At 44.2% G+C, this 25,838-nt stretch overlaps 1 protein-coding gene across 1 annotated transcript in view; it reads left to right on the top strand.

Moving 5' to 3' along the window:
- Nucleotides 1–25,838, top strand: part of PLEKHA7 (pleckstrin homology domain containing A7) — a 927,681-nt gene that overhangs the window by 821,670 nt on the left and 80,173 nt on the right. The window contains 1 exon segment of the mRNA XM_030201054.1: nt 4,816–4,930. Within this exon segment, the coding sequence (XP_030056914.1) occupies nt 4,816–4,930 (115 nt within the window).

The raw sequence follows: 25,838 nt of genomic DNA, 5'->3' as shown, positions 1-25,838 counted from the left end.
ACACAGACCCTGCTTGAATACCTTCTACACTTATCAGAGTCTGGGTCTCAAGACCAGCTCCATAAGAGTGCATCTTAGTGCAATTAGTGCTTTTCATTACCGTTAGAAGGTAAGCCTATCTCTGGACAGCCTTTAGTTGTTCGCTTCATGAGAGATTTGCTTTTGTCAAATCCCCCTGTCAAACCTCCACCAGTGTCATGGGACCTCAACGTCATTCTCACCAAGCTGATGAAACCTCCTTTTGAGCCACTGGATTCCTGCCATCTGAAGTATTTGACCTGGAAGGTCATTTTCTTGGTGGCTGTTACTTCAGCTCGTAGAGTCAGTGAGCTTCAAGCCTTGGTAGTGCATGCTCCTTACCTCAAATTTCATCACAACAGAGTAGTCCTCCGCACTCACCCAAGTTCTTGCCGAAGGTGGTGTCGGAGTTCCATCTGAACCAGTTAATTGTCTTGCCAACATTCTTTCCCTGTCCTCATACCCGCCGTGCTGAACGTCAGTTGCATACATTGGACTGCAAGAGATCATTGGCCTTCTATGTGGAGCGGACAAGCCCCTTCAGACAGTCCGCCCAAATGTTTGTTTCTTTTGATCCCAACAGAAGGGGAGTTGCTGTTGGGAAATGCACCATTTCCAATTATCTAACAGATTGCATTTCCTTCACTTATGCCCAAGCTAGGCTGACTCTTGAGGGTCATGTCACGGCTCATAGTGTTAGAGCCATGGCAGCGTCGGTGGCTCACTTGAAGTCAGCCACTATAAAAGAGATTTGCAAGGCTGCAACGTGGTCATCAGTCCACACATTCACATCTCATTACTGCCCTCAGCAGGATTCCCGACGCGACAGTCGGTTTGGGCAGTCGGTGCTGCAGAATCTGTTAGGGGTTTAAAAATCCAACTCCACCCCTCTAGGCCCATTTTTTGTTCTGTTCCAGGCTGCACTCTCAGTTAGACGTTTCTTCATAGGTCAATCTTTGTTATGTCCTCGCCATTACGAGGCCCAATTGACCTTCTTTTGTTGTTTGAGTGAGCCTGGGGGCTAGGGATACCCCACATGTGAGAACAAGCAGCCTGCTTGTCCTCGGAGAAAGCGAAGATACTTACCTGTAGCAGGTATTCTCCGAGGACAGCAGGCTGATTGTTCTCACCAACCCACCCACCTCACCTTTTGGAGTTGTTGTTGTTCTTTATTTGCTTTTTGATATAACTGAGGCGGGAACGGACGCACACGGGCGGGAAGATGGCCGCGCATGCGCGGTGCGAGTGCCCCGCGTTCCGGAAGCTGTCGCAAAGCTCTATGGATTCTTGCTGTTATAATCTCCGTTCCTGGGCCGCGGTGGATGCCGGCCCACATGTGAGAACAATCAGCCTGCTGTCCTCGGAGAATACCTGCTACAGGTAAGTATCTTCGCTTTACGTAGCTATAATTCAGATTCCTCTTTCCCACATGCATCACTTTGCACTTGCTCACATTAAACGTCATCTGCCATTTAGACGCCCAGTCTCGTAAGGTCCTCTTGTAAATGTTCACAATCCTCTTGCAATTTAACAACTTTGAATAACTTTGTGTTGTCAGCAAATTTAATTACCTCACTACCATCTTTAGGTCTTTAATAAATATGTTAAAAAGCAGCGGTCCCAGCACAGACTTCTGGGGAACCCCACTATCTACCTTCTCCATTGAGAATACTGACCATTTAACCCTACTCTCTGTTTTCTACCTTTTAACCAGTTTTTAATCCACAATAAGACATTACCTCCTATCCCATGACTCTCCAATTTCCTCTGGAGTCTTTCATGAGGTACTTTGTCAAATGCCTTTTGAAAATCCAGATACACAATATCAACCGACTCACCTTTATCCACATGTTTGTTCACCCCTTCAAAGAAATGTAATAGATTGGGAGGCAAGATTTCCCTTCATTAAATCCATGATGGCTTTGTCTCATTAGTCCATGCTTTTAAATATGCTCTATAATTTTATTTCTTTATAATAGTCTCTACCATTTTGCCCGGCACCGACAATGTCATGCTCACCAGTTTATAATTTCCCAGATATCCTCTGGAACCCTTTTTAACAATCAGCGTTACGTTAGCCACCCTCCAATCTTCCGGTACCACGCTCGATTTTAAAGATAAATTACATATTACTAACAATAGTTCTGCAAGTTCATTTTTCAATTCTGTCAGTACTCTGGGATGAATACCATCCGGTCCAGGAGATTGGCTACTCTTCAATTTGTCAAATTGCCCCATTACATCCTCCAAGTTTATAGAGATTTCATTCAGTTTCTCCAACTCGTCAGCTTTGAATACCATTTCTGGCACGAAATCTCTCCCAAATCTTCCTCGGTGAAGACCGAAGCAAAGAATTCATTTAATCTCTCTGCATTTGCTTTGTCTTCCCTGATTGCCCCTTTTACCCCTCGGTCATCTAGCGGTCCAACCAATTCTTTTAATATACCTAAAAAAAATTTTTACTATATCTTTTTGCCTCCAACGCAATCTTTTTTTCAATGTCCCTCTTTGCCTTCCTTATCAGCGCTTTGCATTTGACTTGCCATTCCTTATGCTGTTTCTTATTATTTTCAGTCAGTTCCTTCTTCCATTTTCTGAAGGATTTTCTTTTAGCTCTTATAGCTTCCTTTACCTCACTTTTTAACCATACTGGCTGTCATTTGGTCTTCCTCCCTCCTTTTTTAATACACGGAATATAGTTGGCCTGGTCTTCCAGGATGCTATTTTTGAACAGCATCCACACCTGATGTAAATTTTTGACCGTCCTCTAAGTTTTTTTTTCACCGTTCTTCTCATTTTATCATAGTCTCCTTTTTGAAAGTTAAACGCTAATGTATTGCATTTCCTGTGTATACGTACTCAAAAGCTATTATCAAATCTGATCATATTATGATCACTGTTATCAAGTGGCCCCATCACCTTTATCTCCCGCACCAGATCATGCGCTCCACTATGGACTAGGTCTAGAATTTTTCCTTCTCTTGTCAGTTCCTGTACCAGCTGCTCCATAAAGCAGTCCTTGATTTCATCAAGGAATTTTACCTCCCTAACATGCCCTGATGTTATATTTACCCAGTCAATATTGGGGTAATTGAAAAGGTGAATCCTTTGAAGGGAGGTGTTGCCGGTCATACTGAGGTCTTTTTTCTCCACATTTTTTTCATATGAGCGGGTCCAGAATCACCTTTCAACACTTCTGTAATTGTAGAAAGTTTTGCAATTGGTGTGAGTTATATTCTACATATTCCAAGTTGGTTCGGTAATTGAAATCACCCATTATTATTGTGTTGCCCAGTTTGTTTGCCTCCCTAATTTCAGATAACCTTTCTACATCTGCCTGTTCATCCTGGCCAGGCGGATGGTAGTACACGCTTATCACTATCCTTCTCCCCTTTACACATGAAATTTCAATCCATAGGGATTCCAAGATGTGTTTTCCTGCAAAATTTTCAGTCTATTTGATTCAAGGCCCTCTTTTATATACAATACTACCTCTCCACCAATTCGATGAACCCTATCACTACGATTTAATTTGTACCCCGGTATGATGGTGTCCCACTGATTATCCTCCTTCTACCAGGTCTCAGAGATGCCTATTATATTTAATTTTTCATTTAGTGCAATATATTCTAACTCTCCCAACTTATTTCTTAGGCTTCTGGAATTCGCATATAGACATTTCAAACTACTGCTACTAAAGCCTCAAGAGAATGGACTCGTTCTCTGAGAGCTAGGAGCTCTTTGCATCAAGCACACACATATGACATCTCACCAAATGGGGAGATAATCATACATGTGACACAGTGCTAAAGACTGGATAGCACCCCTCTTGCTGCTGAACTACTTTATGCTGTGGCAGAAACTTCAAGTTTTAAAACTATGGAGAAAAGGGTATGGAGACTAGCTAATAAGGTTTCCTTGCTTTTTTTAATTTTAAAATTAAAATTCTGTGAGTATCAATATCCTACAATTCCTCTTTTAAACCCTAATCTTTAAGCTGTGGCAGAAACTTCAAGTTTTAAAACTATGGGGGAAAGGGTATGGAGACTAGCTAATAAAGTTTGCTTGCTTTTTTTAATTTTAAAATTCTAACTGTGTTTATCAATATCCTACAATTCCTCTTTAAACCCTAATCTTTAAGTTACCAAGCTCAGAATAAAATAATGTCACTGACCCACAGAGATGTCCTCTTCTCTCAGAACTTCTATTTAGCAAAAAAAATATGTTACTCCAAATTCAGCCTTCTATCGTGATCCTTTTCTACTGAAAATGCTTATTTCTTGTGTAATATACTAATACTAATTCATAACTTTTATATCCTGTCACTACTCAGAAGCTCAAGATGGTTTACAACCACTTAAAAAGTGTATGAATCAAATATGTGAAACAAAATAAATATAGTGTAATTAAGATAAAATCACCACAGTGTCATTAAGAAGATATTACATATTTCTGAAACAAACAAATTTTCAATAACTTATGAAAATAGACGTTATATGATTCATGCCTAACTTCCATCAGAAGAGAGTCTAAGAGGTATCTGACCATTTTGCATATCTCCCTTCTTCTCTTTCCTCAAGGGTTTACACATTTAGGCCCTTGTCTCACCTCAGAAAGTCTCCATAATCTCCACCAGTTCCTTGTTCCTCTTATTATCTACTGATTTACAAGAAGTGGGACTTATTGCTGAATTGGTGCTATAGGGTAGTAACATACACCAAGCAGAAATGCAGAATACACAGTATTGTATAGTTTTACTTTTGATCTCGGTTCATGAAGAAAAGTTTGTACTAACAGGTAGAACTTCGCAGCTATATGAGTGAACCTGAGCTGGGAAACATAGCAGATGACCTGAACCAGACGGCTGCTTTTGTAGGTCCTGAGAGTGGGTACCAGACATTGCCTGGCAGAGGTAAGTCGCCAAGACTCTAGGATATAGGTAGTTAATTTGTTAACAGGGCACCTGTAAGGAATTCCAATAACAGACCTGTTTTATAAAGGTAACATAGGCATCTGTGTGTCTTTATTTAGCCATTATTCACCAGATTCTATATTGCATGTGCAAATCTGGTCATATTCTGGATTTGCACATGCAATTTAATTACTTAAGCTAATCAGCACTTGTAATTGCCACTTAACAAGCAATGATTGACACTAATTGGCATTAATTAGAATTTAAGTGCACAACTTGCTAGACATATTCTGTAAAGTGATACATCTAAATTCTAATGTGTGCTGCCAAAAAGGGGGCATGGCCATGGGCTTGGAATGGGCAGACTGTTGGCATTCCGCAAATCTATGCACATAGTTATAGAATACACCTACTCCACGCCTAACTTAGGCGCCAGTATTTACACCAAGCTTTATTTGGCGTAAATGGATGTGCTTAGAGCTAGGTGCAGACATGGCCGCCAGGCATATTCTATAAACCGGCTAGGCAGACTCTATAAACTACGCCTAAATCTAGGTGTGATTTACAGAATATGCCTAGGTGAAAATATTTTTGGCACCAATTTTTCAGGTGCCGTATATAGAATCTAGTCTTACATGGTAGGCTCCCAGGGCTATCTCTAATAGTACAAACCGGCTTTGAGGCAGGTGCAAATCTGAGTAATGTACCAGCATATTCTCCGAGGACAAGCAGGCTTCAATCTTCTCGCAAGTGGGTGATGCCGATCTGCATCGCACGGTCAGGCTCTTGCCATAGTAAAAAATAGCGAGCTTTGTGGAACGTGAGCCACGCACCACTCATGCGCACGAACGCAGTCTCCTCAGTTCTCTTTTTTCAGCGTGAGGAGAATGTGCACTTTTTTGTCCTCTCCTCACTTGAGAGCTTTTAAGTATCTTTCGGCTATTTTTTCTCATTTTTCTTGTGGCTCCTTTATTTGGACCTTTTTCAAACCCGTCCTTTGTTTTCCTTAGTTTTATTTTGCCCGGGTTTACGTTTTCTTCTTTTCTGTCATCGGGCCGTTTTTAGACCCTGACTTCGGTCGGGTTTTTCCCTTTCTTTTTTTACGTGCCTTGCTATTTTTAGGCACCATCGAATTGTTTAATTTAGCTGACAAGGTTTTCCCGTCCATATCCACGAAGACTCCCAGTTGCTTCAAGCGCTGTACCTGGTGCAATAGGACTATCTCAAGAAAATACACCCATTCTTGGTGTCTGCAGTGTCTTGGGTCCGACCATAGCCCTGCTAACTGTGTTCTCTGTCTTCACATCAAAAAGAGGACCCAGGTTTCCCAAGAGGCTCAATGAGAGAGAATTTTTGGAGCCAAGTCCGGTTCCTCGGCATCGAGGTTGGAGGCGTTGGCATCGATGTTGAGCATCGCATCAGCATCAGGAGCGTTGGTAAGCATGGCTGCTTCGAGACCCTTAGACACTGGGAGTAGTGAGGTGTCAAGTGGGTCTCCACCTGTCTCGAGGCCTCCTGCTGTGCAGGGCCCCCTGGACCGTCCATCATCAGACCCGACCCCGAGGTGACGTGAGGATTCGACCTCATTGGCACCGAGGAGCCTTGGTGACACGCTTCAGGCAAAGGCCAAGAAGTATCATCATCGTTCATCCTCAACACATGGTGCCGGGAGTTCCGGGGCATCGAAAGATTTGGTAACTGAGAAGTGTCAACACTGGGAGGATCGCTCTCCCTCCATACAGGAGGTACCGATGTGCTTGTGTCCAAGCAGCCGAGATCTTGCTCCCGCATCGACCCTAGCAAACTCTGCAACCTATGGCTCAACTCTAGCTTTTCCCGGGGGAATTCAGAGGAAGATCCCAGCCACCTCCTCAGATGAGTCTTATGTGATCCCCTCTGAACCCTCCCCTCCACCTGAAAGGAGACGGTCTCCGCTGGAGAGACTTTAATTTCCATCTTTCGTTAGGGAAATGGCTGATGCCATTCCATTTCCTTTGGAAGTGGAGGATGAGCCTAGGGCTAAGATGCTCAAGGTCATAGACTACACATTTCCTAAGGAGGCTGTGACTGCACCTCTCCATGAGGTACTCAAGGAAGTCCTTATCAGGAAGCAGGAGTCCCCTCTGTCAGTTCCTGAAGATTAACACCCAGTATCGGATCCACAATATATAAGTACATAAGTATTGCCATACTGGGAAAGACCAAAGGTCCATAAAGCCAAGCATCCTGTTTCCAACAGTGGCCAATTCAGGTCACAAATACATGACAAGATCCCAAAAAAGTACAAAACATTTTATACTGCTTATCCCAGAAATAGTGGATTTTCCCCAAGTCCATTTAATAATGGTCTATGGACTTTTCCTTTAGGAAGCCGTCCAAACCTTTTTAAAAATCCACTAAGCTAACCGCCTTTACCACATTCTCTGGCAACGAATTCCATTCACGTTGAGTGAAGAAAAATTTTCTCAGATTCGTTTTAAATTTACTACATTGTAGCTTCATCGCATGCCCCCTAGTCCTAGTATTTTTGGAAAGCGTGAACAGACGCTTCACATCTACCCGTTCAACTTCATTCAGTATTTTATAGACCTCTATCATGTTTCCCCTCAGCCGCCTTTTCTCCAAGCTGAAGAGCCCTAGCCGCTTTATCCTTTCCTCATAGAGAAGTCATCCCATCCCCTTTATCATTTTCGTCGCCCTTCTCTGCACCTTTTCTAATTCCACCTTTTTTTTAGATGCGACGACCAGAATTGAACACAATATTCGAGATGCGATTGCACCATGGAGCGATACAAGGGCATTATAACATCCTCATTTTGTTTTCCATTCCTTTCCTAATAATACCTAACATTCTATTTGCTTTCTTAGCCACAGCAGCACACTGAGCAGAAGGTTTCAACGTATCATCAACGACGACACCTAGATCCCTTTCATGGTCTGTGACTCCTAACGTGGAACCTTGCATGACGTAGCTATAATTCGGGTTCCTCTTTTCCACATGCATCACTTTGCACTTGCTCACATTAAAAGTAATCTGCCATTTTGGATGCCCAGTCTCCCAGCACAGACCCCTGGGGAACCCCACTAACTACCCGTATCCATTGAGAATACTGACCATTTAAATCTACTCTCTGTTTTCTATCTTTTAACTAGTTTTTAATCCACAATAAGACACTACCTCCTATCCCATGACTCTCCAGTTTCCTCTGGAGTCTTTCATGAGGTACTTTGTCAAACGCCTTCTGAAAATCCAGATACACAATATCAACCGGCTCACCTTTATCCACATGTTTGTTCACCCCTTCAAAGAAATGTAGTAGATTGATGAGGCAAGATCTCCCTTCACTAAATCCATGTTGACTTTGTCTCATTAATCCATGCTTTTGAATATGCTCTGTAATTTTGTTCTTAATAATAGTCTTTACCATTTTGCCCGGCACCGACGTCAGACTCACCGGTCTATAATTTCCCGGATCTCCTCTGGAACCTTTTTAAAAAATCTGCGTTACATTGGCCACCCTCCAATCTTCCAGTACCACGCTTGATTTTAAGGATAAATTACATATTACTAACAATAGCTCCGCAAGCTCATTTTTCAGTTCTATGAGTACTCTGGGATGAATACCATCTGGTCCAGGAGATTTGCTAGTCCTCAGTTTGTAGAACTGGCCCATTACATCCTCCAGGTTTACAGAGAATTAAGTTTCTCCGACTTGTCAGCACCGAATACCATTTCTGTCACCGGTATCCCACCCAAATCTTCCTCGGTGAAGACCAAAGCAAAGAATTCAATTAATCTCTCTGCTACGGCTTTGTCTTGCCTGATTTCCCCCTTTTACTCTTTGGTCATCTAGCGGTCCAACCGATTCTTTTGACGGCTTTCTGCTTTTAATATACCTAAAGAAATTTTTACAATGTGTTTTTGCCTCCTACGCAATCTTTTTTTCGAAGTCCCTCTTAGCCTTCCTTATCAGCGCTTTGCATTTGACTTGACATTCCTTATGCTGTTTCTTATTATTTTCAGTCTGTTCCTGCTTCCATTTTCTGAAGGATTTTCTTTTAGCTCTAATAGCTTCCTTGACCTCACTTTTTAACCACGCCGGCTGTCGTTTGGTCTTTCGTCCTCCTTTTTTAATACACGGAATATATTTGGCCTGGTTTTGTTAGGCCTCAGTTACCTCACAATTCCATGGTGGTGGAGTCCACTCTCAAAAGGGACAGAAGTACTAAGGACTATGCCTCAGCACCTCCAGGCATAGAAGCTAGAACCTTGGATTCTTTTAGGAGGAAGGCTTCAATGCTCTTCATGAATGTCTACTTGCAAAACTCGGTGCAACAGCTGTCCGACTTGGTGGATGCTCTCCCTCAGTTGGTCAAGCAGCTCCTTTTCACCAGTTGGTCATGCAGCAGAAGGCGTGTTGAAAGTTCTTGGCCAGGGCCACTTATGACACTTTTGATGTGGCATCCAGGATCTCTGCTCAAGGTATAGCAATACACAGACTCTAATGGCTGCATGTTTCTGACTTGGAAATCCTGTTCAGCAGCGGTTGGTGGATGCCCCTTGCCGGGGGATAACCTTTTTGGAGAGAAGGATGAGGAGTTCGCTGACAAAATCAAGAAGCATACTGATACAATGTCTTCTCTCTCCCATCAGGCGCCTTCTGCATCCACCTCATCATCTAGGAGGGTTTTCGGCAAGCCAATGAGCGGTCCGTACTACTATTCTAGGCATAGGTACAACCATTCAGCTTGTCAGCCTACTCAGACTCAGCCCCGCTGCGCTAGTTCACGTCAGCATGTGCCAAAGGCCTCTGTTGCTCCCTAGTCATAGCAAGGAACGAGCTTTTGACTGGCTCCAACAGAGCATAGCTGCAGTAAGATTGTCCGTTCCAGATGACTTGCTGGTCAGCGGAACGCTAAAATGTGTTCACCAAAGGTGGCCTCTAATAACCTCCAACCGGTGGGTTCTTCAAATAGTCCATCTCAGATACACCCTCAATTGGCATCTCAAACCTCCAAATTGCTTACCGAGAGCTCATTCATTCAGCTGTCAGCATAGGCAGATACTTGCAGAGGAACTCTCCGCCCTTCTGAAGGCCTATGTGGTCAAACCAGTGGCGTAGCTACATGGCGCCAGGGGGGCCTGGGCACCCGTAGATTTGGCCCGGGACCCCGCTGCCACCGACCCGCCCAACCCCCTCCCACCGCCAAACCCGCCGTCGCCTGCCTTTGCTGGCAGGGGACCCCAATCCCCGCCAGCCGAGGTCCTCTTCTTCTCGCAAAAAGACGTCAGAAACAGAAGGAAGCCTTTTGCGAGAAGAAGAGGGCCTCGGCTAGCGGGGGTTGGGGCCCCCGCCAGCAAAGGTAGGCGACAGCGGGTTGTCGGCTGGAGTGGGGGTCGAGATGGTCGGTGGCGGGGGGAGGGCAAAATCAGCAATGACGGAGGGGGGCTAAAATGTGCCCCCCTCACCTCGGGCTCTGGACCCCCCTCCCGCTGAAGTCTGGCTACACCCCTGGGTCAAACCTGTTCCACCAGGGGAAGAAGGGCAGGGATTCTATTCCAGGTACTTCCTTGTGCAAAAGAAAACGGGGGATGCGTTTCATCCTAGACCTAAGGGCCCTGAACAAATTTCTAGTTCGAGAAAAGTTCAGGATTTCTTCCCTGGACACCCTTCTCCCAGTGATTTAGAAAAATGATTGGCTATGCTCTCTGGACTTGACACATATACTCACTTCCTGATACTTTCAGCCCACCAGAAGTACTTTCGATTTCGGCTGGTTACACATCATTACCAGTACAGTGTGTTGCCTTTATGGCCTTGAGTCATCTCTCATGGTCTTCACCAAATGTCTAGCAGTAGTTGCAGCATCACTACGCAGACTAGGAGTCCATGTGTTTCCATATCTCAACGATTGGCTGGTGATGAGCACCTCAGAGAACAGTGCTCAGGAGTCCATGCAAATGACTATTCAGGTGCTAGAGCTCCTAGAGTTCATTTTAAACTACCCCAAGTCGCATCTCCACCCTGTCCAGCGATTGGAGTTCATAGGAGCCCTGCTTGACATACAGAGGGTTCGAGCCTACCTCCCAGAAATGAGAGCAGACAATCTTGTCTCGCTGTCGTCCAAGGTTCATGCCTCTGCATGTCGCAGCTCGGCAGATTTTGAGATTGCTGGGCTACATTGCTTCCACAGTGTACATTACACCCATGACACGTCTTCACATGAGATCAGCTCAGTGGACCCTGGTTTCTCAGTGGTATCAAGCCACGGGGAGTCTAGAAGATGTCATTCAAGTGTCCCCAGAGCTTCTACCCTCTCTTCGGAGGTGGACAATTCGATCCAGTTTGACTCTGGGACTTCCATTCCAAATTCCTCAACCACGAAAAATACTGACGACGGATGCATCTCTCCTGTGAATGGGAGTTCATGTAGATGGGCTTCACACTCAAGGAGCTTGGTCCTTTCAGGAAACGAATCTTCAGATCAGCGATCTGGAACTCTCTAAACACTTTCAGAGATCAGCTATCTCACCAAATTGATCTAATCCAAACAGACAATCAGGTTGCAATGTATTACACCAACAAGAAGGAGGGGGCACCAGATCATGCCCTTTGTGTCAGTAGGCTGTCCGGATGTGGCATTGGGCTCACCAACATGGCATGTTTCTTGAGCCACTTATCTGGTGGGCAGAAACAGTACTATGGCTGACAGACTGAGCAGGATAATGCAACCACATGAGTGATCTCTCAATATGGACATAGCCCGCAAGATCTTCCGAGCTGGGGCATCCCCTCAGTAGATCTTTTTGCCACTCAGATCAACCACAAGGTTCCTCAGTTCTGTTCCAGACTTCAGGCAGACTAGCATCAGATGCCTTCCTCTTTGATAGGGGGACAGGTCTTCTGTATGCTTATCTCCGATACCTCTAGTGGGAAAGACTTTGTTGAAACTCAAGCAAGATCATGGAACCATGATTCTGATTGTGGTATTCTGGCAATGGCAGATATGGTTCCCTCTTCTTCTGGAATTATCCTCCGAAGAACTGTGGAGATTAGAGTGTTTTCCAACCCTCATCATGCAGGATGACTGGGTCACTTATACATCCCAACCTTCAGCTTGGATGTTGAGAACCTAGAATTTGCTTCCTTAGATCTTTCGGAGTGTGTCTCCCAAGTCTTGCTGGCATCCAAGAAATATTCCACTAAGCGGTGTTACTCTTCTAAATGGCGGAGGTTTGCCATCTGGTGTGAGACCAAGGCCTTAGATCTCCTTACTTACCCTACTTGAATACCTTCTACACTTATCAGAGTCTGGTCTCAAGCCCAACTCCATAAGGATTCACCTTAGAGCAGTTAGTGCTTATCATCAATGTGTAGAAGGTAAGACCATCTCCGGACAGCCTGTAGTTTTCACTTAATGAGAGGTTTGCTTTTGTCAAAGCCCCCTGTCAACGTTGTTGTCACCCAGCTGATGAAAGCTCCTTTTGAGCCACTGAATTGCTGCCACCTGAAGTACTAGATCTATAAGGTTGTTTTCTTGATGGCTGTTACTTCATTTCATAAGGTCAGTGAACTTCAGGCCTTAGTAGTGGATACACCTTATGCTAAGTTTCATCATTTGACCTGGCCATTCTCAGGGCACAGACCGTAGAAGTCTGCTCAGCACTGTTCTTGTACTAAGTTCTGAAGCTAACGTCGAAACTCCTTAAAATTTACACTCCTGCCCATCCATATCTATTCAGTTACGATGAGGGCGTAGACCGTAGACGTCTGCCCAGCACCTAATCTCTGCTAAGATTCTATGGATCCATTCCTTCTAAACAGGATTCCTTTGTGTTTATCCCCCGCATGTTTGAATTCTATTATCATTTTCATTTCCACCACCTCCCGCGGGAGGGCATTCCACATATCCACCATCCTCTCTGTGAAAAAATACTTTCTGACAATACTCCTGAGTCTGCCCCCTTTCAACCTGAATTCATGTCCTCCAGTTCTACCGCCTTCCCATCTCCAAAAAAGATTTGTTTGAGGATTTTCAAATATTTGAACATCTGTATCATGTCATGCCAGTTTCTCCTTTCCTCCAAGGTATACATGTTCAGGTCAGAAAGTCTCTCTTCATACAGTTTGCAACGCAAATCCCATACCATTTTTGTAGCTTTTCTTTGCATTGCTTCCAGTCTTTTTACATCTTTAGCAAGATACGGCCTCCAAAACTGAACACAGTACTCCAAGTGGGGCCTCACCAACGACTTGTAGAGTGGCATCAACATCTCCTTTCTTCTGCTGGTTTTAACCCTCTCTATGCAGCCTAGCACCCTTCTGGCCATGGCTGTCGCCTTGTCGCTTCAACTTTAGATCCTCAGACACCAACACCCCAAGGTGTCTCTCCTGAGTCGAGTTTACTAATCTCTCCTCTCCTATCCGGTATCTCTTTTTTGGGGTTCTGCACCCCAAGTGCATCACTCTACATTTCTAGGCATTAAATGTTAACTGTATCCCAAATTGAAATTCCTAGCCCAGGCTCACACTACCTGTCTGCTTCTATTGTGGACTACACCGTCTAACAATATACTGTATCTTCTTGGTGCAAACTTTAAAGCAATCCAAATACGCATATAGTCTATTGAATGCACATCTAGTAAGTCTTGCAAAAAGAAGCCGCCCCAAAAGCCACTTAGCTCTGTGTTCACGCTCAAGTGTCCTTCTCCCGATGGCGCTTCTCAGTTCATAACCCAACAGGGAGCCCCCGTTTCGCGAATGCTGCGTCAGGGGTAATTTCCAAAGTCATTTATCACAGAAATGCATCCACTGTCATCACGCTCCGTTTCCTTCTCAGGCTTACTACAGAAGATACAGTATATTGTTAGACGATGTAGTGGACACATAATATTATAGAACAGCACATTTAAGAGAACTGGTGACTGATTACATATGTGGAGTTTTTTTTTAAAGCTACATGATGGCACGCCGAGCTCATGCCTTATAGTCCGCTGAGGGGGACTGGCTGGGTGGCGATTCTGAGGCTTTTTTTTCTCCACATTGAAAAACATTGAGTCCACAATAGAAGTAGACAGGTAGTGTGAGCCTGGGCTAGGAATTTCAATTTGGGATACAGTTTGATATAGCTTGAGTGTAATTTATTACATTTTAACTGCCAGACTCTCGACCATTCTTCTAACATTTGGAGATCCCTTCTCATTGTTTCTACTCCCTCCAGGGTATCTACTCTTTTGGCTATTTTCATGTCATCCACAAAAAGGCAAACCTTTCCTTCCAACCTTCAGTAATATCTCCCACAAATATATTAAACAGAATAGGGCCCAGCACCGACCCCTGAGGAACTCCACTGCTCACCTTCCTTTCCTCCGAGCGGATTCCATTTGCCACCACTTTCTGCCACCTGTCGGTCAACCAGTTTCCTATCCAGTTCACCACTTTCGGTCCTAAGTTCAACCCTTTCAGCTTATTCACGAGTCTTCTGTGGGGGACCATATCAAAGGCTTTGCTGAAATCCAAGCAGATTACATCTAGCGCACGTCCTTCATCCAGTTCTTTGGTCACCCTGTCAAAGAAGTCAATAAGATTTGTTTGGCAGGATTTTCCTTTGGTAAAGCCATGTTGCCTCCGGTCCTGTAACCCATTGACTTCTAGAGAGTTAACTATCCTTTCTTTCAGCAACGACTAATATTTTTCCTACCACCGAAGTGAGACTTACCGGTCTGTAGTTTCCCACTTCTTCCCTGTCTCCACTTTTGTGTAGAGGGACCACATCCGCTCGTCTCCAATCTCACGTAAATCTCCCGTTTCTAAAGGTCTATTAAATAAATCTTTAAGAGCTCCCTCAGTATCCCAGGATGTATCTCATCCGGCCACATAGCTTTGTCCACCTTGAACTTCTCCAGCTGTTTATAAACTCTTTCTTCTGTAAACGGCGCAGTATCCACTCCATTTCCTGATGTTCCTTCAGCAGCCAACCACGGTCCTTCTCCAGGATTTTCCTCCGTGAACACCGAAGATAAATAATTGTTAGCACGTTTGCTTTATCTTCATCACTCTCCACATAGCCATTCTCATTATCTTTCAGTCTCGCAATTCCATTCCTATTGTTTCTCCATTATACCTGAACAAGGTCTTGTCACCTCTCTTTACATATTTGGTCATTTTTTCTTCCGCTTGTGCTTTCGCTAGCCATATTTCCCTCTTTGCTTCTTTGAGTTTAATCCGATAATCTTTTCCGTGATCCTCTCGTTGCATTCTTTTGTATTTCCCTTTTGCTCTTATTTTTTCAGCTACTTGTTTGGAGAACCATATAGGCTTCCTGCTTCTCTTGTTTTTGTTTGCTTTCCTCGCATAAAGATTAGTCGCCATATTTATAGCAGACTTTAGTTTGGTCCACTGATTTTCCATATCTCCTACGCTTTCCCACACAAACAAATCCTTCTTCAGGTATTCCCCCATTTTATCAAAATCAGTTTATCTGAAATCCAGTACTTTGAGTTTTGTGCATCCGCACTACACCTTCACTCTTATATCTAACCATATAGTGTAGTGATCACTATCATAGGTGGGCACCCACCCGGATATTGGAAACACTTCCTCCATTCGTGAGCACTAGATCCAGCATCGACCCTTCTCTCGTGGGTTCTGTCACCATTTGTCTGAGCAAGGCACTTTGACAGGCATCCACAATCTCCCTACTTTTTACGTTCCAATCCACGTCAGACAAATTGAAATCTCCCAGCAATAGTACCTCCCCTTTCATACCAATCTTTTGAATATCTTCTATCAGATCCTCGTCTAACTTCTCCATTTGTGCAGGAGGTCTGTAGATAACCCCCGTGTGGATACAGGTTCCGTCTTCTCTTTCCAGGATGATCCATAAAGCTTCTTCCTTTCCCCAGGTTCCTGCATTTCAGCTGCTCTAAAATTGTCTCTCATATACAGCGCCACTCCTCCACCTCTTCGGCCCTCTCTATCCTTCCTAAACTTTTTATTTATACAAGCATTTGTGCTCATTGCTTTCCATGTGCTTAGTGAGTTTAGGTTGTTTTGTAAAATATTTTACATGCCCTTTCCCTCTGCCATCGTGTTTATTTGGGGGTGACTTTCTGAATTCCCTTGTTTCCTTTTGTCACCCCACCCTCTAGTTTTAAATGCCTAGAAACATACTGTCTGAATTTCTCCCCAAGGATACTTTTTCCCCATCACTGAAAGATGTAGCCCATCATTACAGTACAGCTGTTATTTTTCTACATATTATCCCATGCTCCTATGTATCTAAACCTTCTTCTTTACACCAATACTCAAGCACTTATTGAAATTCAACTGTTTTGCGTAGTCTTTCCTCTCCTTTCCCCCATATAGGAATTACTTCAGAAAAAGCCACAGTCCAAACCAAGATTTTAAGCCCTCCCCAAGCTTCTCGAACACTCTCTGTGCTTTAAACTTGCTATTGTTGGCAGGTCATTTGTCACCAGCAGGCAGATGATCAAAAGCAAACAGCCGGTGCTAGAGGCTGTTAGCGCCATACTAGCGCCGGCATTTGCTACCACCCATGATCAGAGCCCTCGCGCATGTGAAAAATGCGCTCGAGGGTTGTAGCGCAAGTAGCATGCAAATGCATGCTAAAACAGGCCTCTTAGTGCAAGTAGCCTGCAAATGCATGCTAATCAGCGCTTAACGCATTCATCCCCAATGATCAGCGTCCAGCGCACCTAACATTGGGTTGCTGGCCGTGACAAACCCTATGCCAGCTCCGATCTGGCATTAGGGTTTACAGATCATTGGGGAGGAATGGTGAGCCCTGTCCAGCCCATTCCCCCCTACAGCAAACCTGCCAACGAGGGCAGTTGAGGACATCCAAAATTTGGACGTTTCTGTGACGGAGCAGTTGAGGACGTCCAAATTTTGGACGTTTCAGCAAAAGGGCAGTTAAGGACTTCTAAAATTGGATGTTTCTATGAGAAAGATGTCTTTCTCATAGAAACATCCAATTTTGGACGTCCTTAATTGCCCTTTTGCCGAAACGTCCAAATTTTGGATGTCCTCAACTGCCTCGTCACTATACCTCCGACACCCCCTTGAAATTTGGCCATCCCTGCAACAGGGCAGTTGAGGACATCCATCTTCCGATTTAAAGATGGACGTCCTTTACATTGGTCTCCAGCCCAGACCTGTCAAACAAGTGCGGGAGGATTGTGCTGAGCGCATGCTCAGGCACAATTCTCCCGCACTTCTACTCCATAATCAGAGATAATTGCGCTGCTTAAATTTGCATGCATTATCTCTGATCATAGGTCTAATAGCACCCCGCGCTGTTCCAGCGCTATTTTAGAGCACTGTTTTGAACCGCGCGGGGCTTTTGATCATCTGCCTGCAGGTGAATTACAACATCATCGTTTGAAGCCTTGCTCTCCTCTCGGATCACTTTCAGTATTTGGTCTGTACAAATTGTAGCTGAAGATCCTGGAAGACATTTCACTACGTTGGAACCCCTGAACTATGTTCCTAAGTTAATGCCTCTGATAATGGAGTCTTCGATCAGTAAGAATTTTATGATTTTCACCAATCTGTCATTATTTGTGGGATGTTTCTTGGTTTGTGCTACATTCATTGCCTCTGGTTCCACAACAGTACTTCTTTTTTTTTCAGCATCATAATGATGTAACGCTGCAAATGAATTTGGCAGGGCAAAGCTTGGAAATGTGAGTGTTTCTGTCACAGTTATTCAAAGTTATTCAAAGTCGTTAACTCGCGACAGGATTGTGAAAAATTACAAGAGGACCTTACGAGACTGGGAGACTGGGCGGCTAAATGGCAGATGACGTTTAATGTGAGCAAGTGCAAGGTGATGCATGTGGGAAAAAAGAACCCGAATTATAGCTACGTCATGCAAGGTTCCACGTTAGGAGTTACGGACCAAGAAAGGGATCTGGGTGTCTTCGTCGATAACACACTGAAACCTTCTGCTCAGTGTGCTGCTGCGGCTAGGAAAGCGAATAGAATGTTGGGTATTATTAGGAAAGGTATGGAAAACAGGTGTGAGGATGTTATAATGCCGTTGTATCGCTCCATGGTGCGACCGCACCTTGAGTATTGTGTTCAATTCTGGTCGCCGCATCTCAAGAAAGATATAGTAGAATTGGAAAAGGTGCAGCGAAGGGCGACTAAAATGATAGCGGGGATGAGACAACTTCCCTATGAAGAAAGACTAAGGAGGCTAGGGCTATTCAGCTTGGAGAAGAGACGGCTGAGGGGAGACATGATAGAGGTATATAAAATAATGAGTGGAGTGGAACAGGTGGATGTGAAGCGTCTGTTCACGCTTTCCAAAAATACTAGGACTAGGGGGCATGCGATTAAACTACAGTGTAGTAAATTTAAAACAAATCGGAGAAAATGTTTCTTCACCCAACGTGTAATTACACTCTGGAATTCATTGCCGGAAAATGTGGTGAAGGCGGTTAGCTTAGCAGAGTTTAAAAAGGGGTTGGACGGTTTCCTAAAGGACAAGTCCATAAACCGCTACTAAACGGACTTGGAAAAATCCAAAATCCCAGGAATAACATGTATAGAATGTTTGTACGTTTGGGAAGCTTGCCAGGTGCCCTTGGCCTGGATTGGCCGCTTTCGTGGACAAGATGCTGGGCTCGATGGACCCTTGGTCTTTTCCCAGTATGGCATTACTTATGTACTTATGTACTTAGTCTACCAGAGCCTACTGTGACCCCTATCTATTCCTCTGTTGTTTCATTCTCTGAGGTAGTGGTGGTGGTAAATTGGCTGGGAAATGAGTAATCCTGGGTGCTTCTTTAATTGTAGCTAATTCCTTCTTAAGTTTGTTGATCTCATCTTTCAAAGCTGATATTTGGAGGCAGATAGGACAAGCTCTAAGGTTCCAGATAGTTTGCCTTAGGATTAAAGCATATCATGAATGAAGGTCATATTGATGTGATTCACAAGTGTGAAAAGGTGAACTGTGATAGGGAATAACAAGAAGTAGAATTGACCAATTAAGTGTAATGAAGAAACTTGTCCCTTGATTGCCCTATATAAAGAGAATTCACCTAGGGGTGGGTGGGAATAGGACCCAAGTAGCCTCAATTTACAATCAGACCAAGTCTGAAAATGCCCAATTTAGCTCAGACACCTCTCAAGGTAATCCCAAGTTATGTTTTTGTCTTTTACCACACAGCAGTATACAATTGCCCTTCCTCCAGTCTATGAGTCACCAGATGCTATGTAACCAAATTGATTGAATTAAGTCTCTGGCAGTGTAGATTCAAACCACAATTCTAATGAATGCACCTTTAAAAACAGACACCAGAGTCACCAGATTCTACGTAACCAGATTGCTTGGATTAAGTCACAGGTTTAAAACACTTGGCACAGGTTAAAACATAGTTCCAATGAAAACACCTTTAAGACAATTCCAGCATACAGAGTCCTTCGCACTCACCCTGCCAAAGGTGGTGTTGGAGTTCCGTCTGAATCAGTCGATTGTCTTGCCAACATTCTTTCCCCAACCTCATGCCCATTCTGGTGAAAGCAGCTTGCACACCTTGGATTGCATGAGAGCATTGGCCTACTACATGGAGTAGACAAGGCCCCATAGACAGTTCACCCAGTTTTTGTTTTTTTTTATCCCAACAGGATGTGGGTCACCATCGGAAAATGCACCATTTCAGTTTGACTGTCAGATTGCATTTCCTTCACTTATGCCCACGCTGGACTGGCCTTGGATGATCATGTCATGGCTCATAATGTCAGAACCATGGCTGCCAGGATACCCAATGCGATAGTCGGTTCGGGCAGACAGTGTTGCAGAATCTGTTTGGGGTCTAGAGTTCAACTCCACCCTTCTAGGCCCGTTTTATTCTGCTCTAGGCTGCACTCTTATTCAGATTGTATATAGTTTCAGGTTAATCTGTATTACGTTCACGCTGTTGTGAGGCCCAGTTGACCAATGTTGTTGTTTTGGGTGAGCCTGGATGCTAGGGATTCCCTACTTGTGAGAAGATTGAAACTTGCTTGTCCTCAGAGAAATTGAAGATACTTACCTGTAGCAGGTATTCTCTGAGGACAGCAGGGTTCATGTTCTCACATCCCACCCATCTCCTCTTGGAGTTGTCCCCTTGGTTATATTTATGACGAAACAGTGTGACAAGGCAGTGGCCGTAGCTAGAAGGTTGTTAGGCTATATAGAGAGAGGTGTGACCAGCAGAAGAAAGGAGGTGTTGATGCCCCTGTATAAGTCGTTGGTGAGGCCCCACCTAGAGTATTGTGTTCAGTTTTGGAGGCCATACCTTGCGAAGGATGTCAAAAGAATTGAAGCGGTGCAAAGAAAAGCTACGAGAATGGTAAGGGATTTGCGTTACAAGACATATGAGGAGAGACTTGATGACCTGAACATGTATACTCTGGAAGAAAGGAGAAACAGGGGTGATATGATACAGACGTTCAAATATTTGAAAAGTATTAATCCGCAAACGAACCTTTTCTGGAGGTGCGAAGGCGGTAGAACGAGAGGACATGAAATGAGATTGAAGGGAGGCAGACTCAAGAAAAATGTCAGGAAGTATTTTTTCACGGAGAGAGTAGTGGATGCTTGCAATGCCCTCCCGCGGGAGGTGGTGGAAATGAAAACGGTAACAGAATTCAAACACACGTGGGATAAACATAAAGGAATCCTGTTCAGAAGGAATGGATCCTAAGGAGCTTAGACGAGATTGGGTGGCAGAGCCGGTGGCGGGAGGCGGGGATAGTGCTGGACAGACTTATACGGTCTGTGCCAGAGCCGGTGGTGGGAGGCGGGGATAGTGCTGGGCAGACTTATATGGTCTGTGCCCTGAAGAGGACAGGTACAAATCAAAGTAGGGTATACACAAAAAGTACCACATATGAGTTTATCTTGTTGGGCAGACTGGATGGACCATGCAGGTCTTTTTCTGCCGTCATTTACTATGTTACTATGTATTAAACTGAGGAGACTTCGTTTGCACAACGGGTGGGAAGGCATTCGCGGTGGAGCGTAACTCGCCCTCCACAAAGCTCTCTCTTTTTTACTATGGCAAAAGCCGGACCAGACGACATAGATTAGCGTCACCCACTTGTGAGAATATAAAGCCTGCTGTCCTCGGAGCATACCTGCTACAGGTAAGTATCATCGCTTTTTATAAAGTGCCTGAACATCACCTACATTATGTAAACCTGGGAAGCCCTAGACATAGACCCCTAGATTCTATAAAGGTCACCCAAATTTTGCACGGATCCCAGATCCACGCACAAACTAATTTGTTAATGAACCATTAATCTATTATTGACATTAATTGGCACTAAATTAGGACTTAGACACCTAAATTGTCTGAAATGGGTGTGGCCAAGGGAGGAACATTCCCAAAATTTAGGCACAGTGTTATAGAATAGGGTGATTTACATGTAGAACTGCCATGAATTGGGTGCCAGTATCTACACCAGGTTTTAGCAGGCTTAAGTCCTTGCACTCAAAGTTGGGCACAGGAATCCACGCTAAGCACTATTCTAGCACCTAACCTTGGACACCATTATTGAGATACCTATGAAGTACAAAACCTGCAACAAATTCTCTAAACCACATTCTTCATCTACATGTCCTTAGGAACTCCAACAAGCACAATATTGACTCCTTTTTGCTGCTGGTGGAGACAAGGATGGGATTTTAACCCAGGAAATCAGGCAACATGCACAAGAGGATCTCTGAGGAATAGGAAGGGGTTGATGACCTGAACAGTTAGTTTACTTTAGCTGACTGGAATGATAAGAGCAGATATCTCATTTCTGGCCCAGTTGTTTCTAATTCTAACTGATAAGCGGTTAATAACTATTTATGGCAGAAAATGTTAATTGGCTCACCTAACGGATGTGGCACCATCGGAAGGTGGATAAAGAAAAGGCTCCGCAAAACTCTGCTGGGTAGCATGCCCCTCATATTAACATGCATGCGCATCAGTGTGACCATGCTCTAGTGCTCCATCCTTACATAAGTACATAAGTAATGCCGCACTGGGAAAAGACCAAGGGTCCATCGAGCCCAGCATCCTGTCCACAACAGCAGCCAAGGGCACCTGGCAAGCTTCCCAAACGTACAAAAATTCTGTATATGTTATTCCTGGAATTGTGGATTTTTCCCAATTCCATTTAGTAGCGGTTCATGGACTTGTCCTTTAGGAAACCGTCTAACCCCTTTTTAAACTCTGCCAAGCTAACCGCCTTCACCACGTTCTCCAGCAACGAATTCCAGAGTTTAATTATGCATTGGGTGAAGAAACATTTTCTCCAATTTGTTTTAAATTTACTACACTGTAGTTTCATGGCATGCCCCCTAGTCCTAGTATTTTTGGAAAGCGTGAACAGATGCTTCACATCCACCTGTTCCACTCCACTCGTTATTTTATATGCCTCTATAATGTCTCCCCTCAGCCGTCTCTTCTCCAAACTGAAAAGCCCTAGCCTCCTTAGTCTTTCTTCATAGGGAAGTTGTCTCATCCCCGCTATCATTTTAGTCGCTCTTCGCTGCACCTTTTCCACAATACTCAAGGTGCGGTCGCACTATGGAACGATACAACGGCATTATAACATCCTCACACCTGTTTTCCATACCTTTCCTAATAATACCCAACATTCTATTCGCTTTCCTAGCCGCAGCAGCACACTGAGCAGAAGGTTTCAGTGTATTATCGACGACGACACCCAGATCCCTTTCTTGGTCCGTAACTCCTAACGTGGAACCTTGCATGATGTAGCTATAATTCGGGTTCTTTTTTCCCACATGCATCATCTTGCACTTGCTCACATTAAACGTCATCTGCCCTTTAGCCGCCCAGTCTCCCAGCTCGTAAGGTCCTTCTGTAATTTTTCACAATCCTGTCGCGAGTTAACAACTTTGAATAACTTTGTGTCATCAGCAAATTTAATTACCTCACTAATTACTCCTATCTCTAAATCATTTATAAATATATTAAAAAGCAGCGGTCCTAGCACAGACCCCTGAGGAACCCCACTAGCTACCCTTCTCCATTGTGAATACTGCTCATTTAATCCCACTCTCTGTTTCCTATCCTTCAGCCAGTTTTTAATCCACAAAAGGACATTTCCTCCTATCCCATGACCCTCCAATTTCCTCTGTAGCCTTTCATGAGGTACCTTGTCAAACGCCTTTTGAAAATCCAGATACACAATATCAACCGGCTCGCCTTTGTCCACATGTTTGTTTACTCCTTCAAAGAATTGAAGTAAATTGGTCAGGCAAGATTTCCCCACACAAAAGCCGTGCTGACTTGGTCTCAGTAATCCATGTCCTTGGATGTGCTCTGTAATTTTGTTTTTAATAATAGCCTCTACCATTTTCCCCGGCACCGACATCAGACTCACCGGTTTTTAATTTCCCGGATCTCCCCTGGAACCTTTTTTGAAAATTGGCATTACATTGGCCACCCTCCAATCTTCCGGTACCATGCTCCATTTTAAGGATAAATTGCATATCATTAACAGTAGCTCCGCAAGCTCATTTTTCAGTTCTATCAGTACTCTAGGATGAATACCATCCGGTCCAGGAGATTTGCTACTCTTCAGTTTGCTGAACTGCCCCATTACGTCCTCCAGGTTTACCGTGAAGTCAGTAAGTTTCTCCGAATCGTCCGCTTGAAATACCATTTCTGACACCGGTATCCCACCCAAATCTTCCTCGGTGAAGACCGAAGCAAAGAATTCATTCAATCTCTCCGCTACGTCTTTGTCTTCCTTGATTGCCCCTTTTACCCCTCGATCATCCAGCAGCCCAACTGATTCTTTTGCCGGCTTCCTGCTTTTAATATACCGAAAAAAATTTTTATTATGTTTTTTTGCCTCTAATGCTATCTTTTTTTCATAATCCCTCTTGGCCTTCTTTATCTGCGCCTTGCATTTGCTTTGACACTCCTTATGCTTCTTCTTGTTATCCTTCAGGTGAGCCAATTCAATTTTCTGTCTCCGTTATGGGACCGCAAAAATGGACTTTCAGGGCCACGTCTTGGAGACCACTGCACTAATTCAGCCGGCTCACCTTTATCCACCTTCAAAGAAATTAAATTGGCGAGGCAAGATTTACCTTGGCTGAATCCATGTTGACTCTGTCCCATTAAACCATGTTTGTCTACTTGGTCGGTAATTTTATTCTGTATAATAGTTTTTTTCATTTTTCCCAGCACTGATATCAGGTTTACTGGTCTGTAATTTCCTTGATCACTCCTGGAACCTTTTTAAAATATTGGTGTTACATTGGCCACCTTCTAATCTTCAGGTATAATGGATGATCTTAATGACAGGTTATAGATCACTAATAGTAGATCAGCAATTTCATGTTTGAGTTCTTTCAGTGCACTGGGGTATATACCTTCCGGTCCTGTATTACATCACTTAAAAATGACTGACCTTTAGGTGTGTGTTTTCCTTGATAGTTTCTCTGACCATTTTCCTAAAAAAAAAAATTATAGTCCTGCCCTGCACTACTTCAGGCTGCTGGATTTGTTTATATTCTGACAGAGAGAAGCAGTTTTTTTGTTGGGGGGGAGGGGGGGGAGTAGACCATACCATTGCCCCACTATTCAGTGGAGACAGAACTTGCAGCAGGGCATGGAACACACCAGAATTTTTTTTTTAAATCAATGTTTGTGTGCACTGTCTATCAAAGGACTGCAGATGTGAAAGGTGTTATTTGAAGATATACAGTATTGGAAGATTAAGAATATGCTATGTTTTATGTTATCAAGTTCTAATATTTTATGAATGTGTACTTTGTAACTTACCTAGGAATGAATTGATAGGCAACACATAAATAATCTAATGAATGAATGAGTATATGAAATTCGATTTGAAATATTCCTGGCTCTGCCTTGCATCCTTATTATTTAATGAGATACCCTAATATTGGAGAAGCAGCTCTAAGTCAGCATTTTAAGGGGTCTTTCGGGGGTTGTAGACATTAATGAACCATATAATTATACCTAGTATATCAAACATATAAACGGCAATTGACCGTACTCACTTGCAAATGCGCAGTACAGACTTCCCTCTCTGTCCCGCCCTCGCGTCAAGACGTCATGACGTCAGAGAGCGGAACAGAGAGGGAAACGGAGTCGAATTGTCGGACGCCGTCACTGCCGGCCTGGAAAGGAACATCGCGTGAAACAACCTCCATCCTCCCCCCATCCCCGCCGCCGCTCCCACCCCCCTCTGTATCGGGCCCCCTGCACTGACCTGACAGCGCCTCTCACCTCCGTGTGGAAGCACTACAGGCAGCAGAGCGATCTGCTGCTGCCTGTAGCGCTTTCACACGGAGGTGAGAGGCGCTGTCAGGTCAGTGCAGGGGGCCCGGCGTGGAGGGGGGAGGGAGCAGTGGCGATGAGGTAGCTGGACATGGGGGGAGGGCAGGGGGGAGAGGCCATGGTTGCTGGACTTGGGGTGAGAGCAGGGCACAGAGGAGGGTTGCTGGACATGGGGGGAGGGGGGAGGCCAAGGGAAAGAGGAGGGTCGCTGGATATGGGAGGAGGATCGGTGGACAGGGTGAGGCCAGGGGAGAGAGGAGGGCTGCAATACTCGCCCGTTTTTACGGGCCTTAACGGCTAGTTTATCTATAATTTATAGTTTACCGCAGTTGTAGGAGGTGGTGGTATAAGCATCATTAAAAGTTTCATAAAAATTAGACTGCAGTACTATGTTTAAATATTTGCTAATCACTTTCCCTACTTTACATAAGTTTGCCACTAGGAAAGACGAAGGTTCCATCGAGCCCAGCATCCTCCACAGTGGCCAATCTAGGTCACAAATACCCGACAAGATCCCAAAATATACAAAACATTTTATACTGCTTATCCTAGAAATAGTGGATT

This window comes from Microcaecilia unicolor, chromosome 4 (assembly GCF_901765095.1).
Source record: "Microcaecilia unicolor chromosome 4, aMicUni1.1, whole genome shotgun sequence".
In the NCBI taxonomy this organism is placed as follows: Eukaryota; Metazoa; Chordata; class Amphibia; order Gymnophiona; family Siphonopidae; genus Microcaecilia; species Microcaecilia unicolor.
This window is presented reverse-complemented; position numbering and strand designations above follow the sequence as displayed.